The 7,668-nt window shown below is 39.0% G+C and overlaps 1 protein-coding gene across 1 annotated transcript; it reads right to left on the bottom strand.

Annotated features, from left to right (window-relative positions):
• Nucleotides 1-318: 318 nt before the first annotated feature.
• ndufc2 (NADH:ubiquinone oxidoreductase subunit C2) lies at nt 319-1,914 on the bottom strand. Its single transcript, XM_048264531.1, has 3 exons — nt 1,662-1,914; nt 614-757; nt 319-492 (listed from the first exon to the last, which is right to left on the bottom strand). The coding sequence occupies exons 1-3, from the start codon at nt 1,798-1,800 to the stop codon at nt 443-445; spliced, it is 333 nt and encodes a 110-aa protein (XP_048120488.1). The 5' UTR covers nt 1,801-1,914; the 3' UTR covers nt 319-442.
• Between the last annotated feature and the right edge of the window lie 5,754 nt (nt 1,915-7,668).

The raw sequence follows: 7,668 nt of genomic DNA, 5'->3' as shown, positions 1-7,668 counted from the left end.
TCAAACCGGCCACCTTTCGGATTCCCTATCCAGTGGGCTACGGATGCCCCAAACAAATCCAGTGGAGGCCTGAGACTGAAATTAGAATGGAACCAGAAAAAAAACTGAATGTTTTGTGTTTCTTAAATATTGTGTACATACACCGTATTTCCTTATTCTGATGAAAACAGTGGTATGTACTGTAAATATATGGTCCTTGAAGCATTGGTAAAGCAACAGATGTAAGGGGCCTAAGACTTTTGCACAGTACTATTCAAAATGAATCAACATCTGACATATCATATATCTCTCATATAGTACAAAACAATAATGACCAAATATGGACAACAATATTTATTCTTTATATGACGTATAATATAATACATTGTATTAGAAGCAGTGTATCACACAACAGTAGACTACACCCATCCGTGGAACGTCTACACTTGCATTCTTGGATGCATCAACGAATTGCATGAAAAGGCTCCACAATCTCAGCATATGTCCTCCTCTCTGCAGAAACAAAATGACAGAAATGACATAATGTCAGAAACTTAACATATATTTAGTATGGCCTCTTCAGATGCATCAAAATACAAAACAATGTGGGAGATAATCATAGACTTGAGGTTACCTTTTTCAGGAAATTCTTCAGGGTGGGATCGGATATATGACATCATGTCCCGGTCCAGTTTGGCTTGCTTGTAATTCACAATTTTGGTGACGTGATAGCCAACAAACCACCCCACCGTTGCAAGCAGGGTGTGCCGATGGAGACCTTCAGAGGAGAAAACATGTTTACTTGCAATCCAGTCCGAGTAGACTATACATCTGAACTACACATGCCAATTGGAAGCAGCAATTCGATTCAGCCAATACTACTAATCACATTATTTAAGCCTACTGGAATACAACAAATGATGTCAGGATTTATGACAATACCAGGTACACTGTATTGTCTGTTTTAAAGCCACACTCATCACATTACCTTACCATTAGGTAGTTTGCTATCAAAACTAGCTGATTGTGAACACTGACACTTTTACAAATAAAAAGAATATGGACTCCCTACAGGGCTAATACACTCCTTTCACTTTCACACCAAGGCTTTGACCAGTGTTGTTTGGCAACCCATCTCTCTACCTGGGTTGAACCAATGTACAACCAGGGTCAATGTAGGTGTGAATGGCCTTCAGGCCTGCTAACTCCGAGTAGGCGGAAAAGGTGGCATGTCTGTACTCCAAACTCCAACCCACCCTGGCGCATTTCTTTTGTAATTGTGACATTATATGACTTCTGGAGTAGCCTAGACAGAGCACCCACGTTCACCGTCTTGGTTTGAATTGCCCAAGGGCTGAACACAGGTCACTCTCGTCCAACTCTGGTCTTTGGTTTGAAAGAACCATGTGTTTATTTTGTTTATAAGACGTATAACGCTAACTTGAATGACATTAACTTAACGTTCAAGACAATATAACATTTCTGTCTGCCTGTACCTTACGATAAGCTAACATTAACAACCGTAAATTCAACCATGTTTGTTAAACTGTCAACCAGCTGTTATTTCAATAACTCAACAATTAATTTTCGAATTAATCTAAATTGACTGTACGCTTTACTTATAAAAATAAAATCCGCAGCTAGCAATTGTGGCTAACGTTAGCTATCACTATATCACTCACCGGACACCAGGGCAGGCCTTCGGTTCAGAGTGTTGTGCAGCATTGATGTCAACAAACCAGTCATGCCGAGCCAAACTGAATTTCTGTTCGCAATCCCAGGTGGAGGGAGCACCTTTGCTTCTTCGGGGAGAAGCCCCATCTTTAAAGACAGGAGTTAAAGTGCCTTGCTTCAAACACAACCGACACCAACTCAACTGGAGAGTATTTCACCTCGCAGAGGAAACCAAGGGCAGTGTTTGGAGGGAAATGTACGCCAGACACAACGTCCCGGGTAGGAACTTACACTAATGAAACATGGGTTCTGCATGTGAAACTCGTTGAATTCATGCAGAGCCGGTTCAACTTCATGTATGCGATTAGAGTTGGTTTGTTTATTTTATAGCCTTCATAATTACACTAGACAGTGGTTCCTAAACTGTGGTACAGGTACCACTGGTGGTACGCGGACTCCTTCTAGTGGTACTCCAAGAGTCTCCAATTTTTTTTTTTTTTTTTTTTTTTTTTTTTTTAAGTAAAGATGACACAAAAGATGATCAAAATATATAAAATGCAAAATCCTTAACCACGCGATCACTGAAGTTAAATTTAAACTATTTTTTGTCTTTCATCGTTTAACTGTATGGAGCATTAGCAAATGGTTGACAAGCAAAGCTGTGATGGCAGCAAAGGAAAAGGAAGCAAACATGATGGATCAGAAACATTCATGTAATCATGGCTCCAAATAGGATTAAGAAAGATAAGTGTGGTGAATATGTCGAGCCGAAACGGAAGTAGGTGACAATAAGCCCAGCAGAAGTGACTGATGCTTCCACCAACAACAAACGACACAAAACGTGTAGTAATTATGTTAAACTGGCCTACGCTACTGCATTTTAATGCCAGTAATAATGGTGGTAGTACTTGGAGAGCTAATTATGACCGCCTCTAGCGAAGCGGTCATATAGGGTCATATAGGGATTGTCAAAGTTTTTTTTTTTTTTTTTTCCCGTCATCTACTTCCTGAATTTTTGGTCATTTTTGGTCAACGATACCCGGGACACCGAACCACCGGGACACATGAAATTTGGTGGGTATGTAGCCCCACTAGACCTTTACGGAAAAAAATCGTTTCGTTCCCGGGGTCCACTCCCCCGTGCTGGGCCCCCCGAACCGCCAAAAAAGCAGTTTTTGAACCTGAACCGTGGCACCGAGGATGAAGAATCTTTTATGGTATGTTGGTCTCAAGGGCCCACATCAATCTGGCCCATAATCACTCATTTGTTATTTGCACCTCCCCGGTAAAAAATGAAAATGCAATATTATTCTGCTTTAATCGCCCCTATCTTCAGTTAAGATGTTCAGAACTGCACCAAATTTTATTTGTATGATTGACCTGGCATTCTCTGGGGGTATGCCAAGTTTCGTAGAATTTCATCCATGGGGGGGTCTTAAAAAAATAGATTATGTGTACATTTAGTGACTGTACACTCATTGGCCTGTAGATGGCGGTGCACACATATACACATGCACACACACACAGGCACCCACATACTATCGGTATTAGAACGGCCGATACATAATTACAAATTCAGTAGGATTAAAAGAAAGCCAAAATATATATTCATCATCATCATCATGGCTGCATTTCCAGTATTGGCGATAAGTAGTCGTTTGTCCACTAGATGGCGCAAACAAAAATGTATTTTGTTTATAAATAAATAAATAAATAACATTATGCTGATACCTTTTGCTTTTCCCAAATACAATGTAGCCTACAGGTGTAAGTGACCTTTCATCAATCCAGTTGCAATGGATGAACTGTGATGAACTGCCCTACTTGTGATTGTTTAGAGATGTTAAAGGTTTTATAACAATGCTACATCTTCTTTGGCTATTCTACAATCTATTCACCTTTTCAGCACCAGTAGGCTACTCTCTGTGCAGCCGCTGCACACACTCAGGCATGCCAAACAAGCATACACAAAAGTTTCAAGAGTGGGGGGATGGAGTAAAATATGGAGACAAATTGAAGTGTGATTTATTTTCGCGGAACGGATGTACAGGACTGAGCGGCGGTCATATTTTGTACCGCTATGCGGTACATCTAGTTAAGTATGTGCTTGCAAAGCAGCACACTTATTGTTCTTCTTAAGTTTTCTTATTATTAGGGGTCCGAGCAGCGTAGCTGCAGGACTCATATTGTTTCTGTACCGTTCATTTTTGGCCAAAATTCTGTAAAAGTCATACTGCAGCCTAAACCGTAACTCCAAAACTCTTCAAATTTTCAGTACCCCCCTCTACCCATAACCCAACATTTGGGGTACTGCACCCAAAGGTGGCGCTATTAGAAAAAAAAAGTGAATTATGCTAATCTCTCCTTACCAGATTGACCTAGACTCAAAATTCTTTCATAATATTAATCTCTAAACTCAGATGCATATTTTTGGCCCTGGTCTTATGGTCTAAAAAATTTTACTTTTGACACAATTTCATGGAAAAGCCAAACATTATAAAAAGTTTCACAGTCTTAAAAAAGAATCAAATCTTCACCAAAATTCTCACAGACAATGTTTAGATCAAGCCTCACAAAAGTTACTGCTCAGAATTTTGATATTTCGTTCCATTTCAGAGATATAGGCCAATACAGTTAGACCACTTAAACCGTAAGTCCTAGAAACTTGACATTTTCAAGTATTGTTACCAGTACCCCCCACTACCCATAACCCAAAATTTGGGGTACTGCACCCAAAGGTGGCGCTCTTGTCAAAAACGCTTATTTCTCCTTAACAAATTGACCTAGACTCAAAATTCTTTCATTATATTAATCTCTAAATTCAGATGCATCTTTTTCACCCTGGTCTTATGCTCTAAAAATGATCACATCTTCACCAAAATTCTCACAGACAATGTTTAAACCAAGCCTCACACAAGTTATCAAAATAATTTAAATATGTAGTTCCATTTCACAGATATAGGCCAATAAAGTTCGACCACTCAGCCCATTTCTCCTATATCACCTATATTCCTATATGAGTATTTTTTTTCCTTGGATAACAACCATACAACCATCATTAGGTGGATACCATTAACAGTGCACATTTTCAGATCTCTACTCTTTTTTTATAAAGCCCTTAATTCTATTGTCAAATGTATGCTAGGAATTTTCTTGATGTTGTATGTTTGCCAACACACATTTTCACCATGTGAATGTGACTGTCCATTATTTAGGACTGACAGTGGCTCAGTGGGATAATGCCTAGTGCTGGTGTTTGTTAGGTTGAGAGTTCGAATCCCTGGTCAAGCTTTAGGCTCATGCTCGAATGCTGTTGGTTATTGAAGATTCACACAATTGAACAGCACCTGAATGACATCATCAATCAAAATACACAGTCATTAGTTGCCAAGAATCAGAATGCTGAGACACTCTGACATTTAGGGGAACTATTTTGTTTACTATTTTTCCTTCATCATTAAGTCTATCATATTTATATTTCATCCATTAGTGTTCATCTCTACAAATGTCTAATTGCCCCAGAATTTCAAAAAGTTTTCAGGTGTACTCTTTTAGGAAAGCCCTTCATTTTATTGTCAAATGTATGCTTGGAGTTTTTCTTGTTGTGTGTTTACCAATACACATTTTCACCATGTGAATGTGACTGGCTAACATGTAGTATTGACAGTGGCTCAGTGGGATAATGCCTTGTACTGGTGATCCTTAGGTTGAGAGTTCAAATCCCACTTGAAGCATTAGAGTTCACATGCTGTTGGGTTGTGGAGGTTAGCGGGGTGAAAGTAAGCCGGTACTGGCCGGTACGGAGTACCACTAAAATATTTGGAGAGGGTATGCCGTACCGGAAAGAAAACTATACTGTCTCTGAAAAATATAGCACTTTCAGCATAACAACACAACTGCTAACGTCAAATTACCAGAAGCAACACGTTTCCCCCAAAATATATTTCATATACATCGTTCTGAATTGTGTCTAAACCTCCCGTGCAGCTGGACAGACAACGAGCAAGCTATAGCGTGCCTACAGTAATTGCGCCAACGTGCACAGGTATCCAAAGTGTTTTAGCAGACGGACGTTTCTTGGAAAGTCTCCCAAATAAAAAAAACATACAGGCCAAAGAAAAATATGTTGATGTTTAAATAGCCTATTCTGCTTTTATGTGTGCAGTGTTTTGCTGGAGAGACAAAGAGACAGACAGCGTGTGCGGCTTAACCAGATCTTATGCAATAATAATGAAAGTGTTTTAGCGGACAGAAGTATGTTGCAGTCTCCCAAATAAAAAGGCATGACTCAAAGAAACGTGTTTCATGATATACAGTAGCCTATATAAAAAAAATTGATTGGAAGTGGGAGCAAGCAGAGTAACTAGGTTAAATAAATAAATAAATGTTGAAATTAAGTGTTTGCAATTTATTCATAATCAAAAACAGATGCAGGTGGGTTAAAGAGTGATACTAGAGTGATAAGAAGTCCTAGTGAATGCTTGATAAGTAGACTGTAATACAGTAAATAAACAAATAAATAAATAATAAATAATTAGGCTAAGTGAAATTTTCGGCGCGCGCTCTGGGCGCGCATTATAACTCTATATCATAGTACCACCAAGAAATAAAAACTACTTTCACCCCTGAGGTTAGCATACTAGAATAGAATGCTGTTGGGTTGTGGAGGTTAGCACACAAGGCAAGTATAACTGTATGATTATAGGCTGTGTATCTTATTGACTCCAACACAGAACCCCCCCCCGTTCACCTATCACCACAAATACAATTAAATTCTCTAGGAAACACTGCCTTCCATTATCAAACCCTTCATCTTATCCATGACAAATACATAGTCCCGTAGAATCAAGTATTGTTAGAATACTATTGGGTTGTAAAGATTAGCACACTAGAATAGCGTACTGTTAGAATACTGTTGGGTTGTGGAGGTTAGCACACTATAATGTTACAGCACAGGGTAATCCTAATTTTATGGATCAAATTTATTCCAATCTAACTCAAAAGTTTTGAACACAAAGGTTTTATCCAGATCAAAACCAAGAATAGATTATGTGATCTAATCCAATTTCAGGATCCTTGTTTCCCTTTGAACAACCCATTTTCAAGATTTGATCCAATCTCAGGCAAAGAGGCTGAAAATCTTAAATCATTTGGATAGTTTAAAAGCTGACATATGTCTCCTACAAGAAACTCATCTCTCAGAATTAGACTACACCCGCATCAAATCAAGACAATTCAATCACATTTTCTCATCTCATTACAATACAAAACAAAGGGGAGTTTGCATTCTGATTAACAAAAGAATCTCATTCATCCATAACGCCACCATCACAGACCCAGAAGGACGTTTTGTCATCATAAACATCTCAATTCACAATACCCCTGTAACAATTGTTAATGTTTATGGCCCTAATACAGACAACCCAGTTTTCTTTCAGAACCTCTTCACCTCCATCTCAACTCTATCGGGCTGTCCCATCATAATTGCAGGCGACTTTAATACAGTGTTAGACCCCACATTTGACAGATCTGATCACTCTAAAAGCAAACGAATCTGGCAATCCACAAAAACAATAAAACAGTTCATGGCGATTCTGGCCTTGGCGATTGTTGGCGGCTTCAGCACCCAGACTCCAAATGCTACTCTTTTTTTCTCTCCGGTCCACCACTCCTATTCCCGTATTGATTATTTTCTAACCAGCAACTCTATAATGAAAAATATCTCTGATTCAACTATTCATCCCATAGTCATTAGCGATCATGCCCCAGTTACAATTAAATGGAACATAACGAACCAACAGCGACCAATTAGCAAATGGCGTTTTAATACATCCCTCTTACAAGACCCAAATTTCATCAGTTTTGTTGGGAGAGAGTGGGCATTCTTTCTAGAAATGAACGGCTCCCCTGAATCATCTCCTTCCCTTCTGTGGGAAACAGGAAAAGCAGTACTCAGAGGAAGAATCATCTCATATTCAGTATACAAAAAAAAAAGGGAAAAAGAACAGGAAGTAG

The sequence above is a fragment of the Alosa alosa genome, chromosome 15 (genome assembly GCF_017589495.1).
Source record: "Alosa alosa isolate M-15738 ecotype Scorff River chromosome 15, AALO_Geno_1.1, whole genome shotgun sequence".
Classification (NCBI taxonomy): Eukaryota; Metazoa; Chordata; class Actinopteri; order Clupeiformes; family Clupeidae; genus Alosa; species Alosa alosa.
The sequence above is the reverse complement of the archived record's forward strand: the minus strand, read 5'-3'. Positions and strand labels throughout refer to the sequence as shown.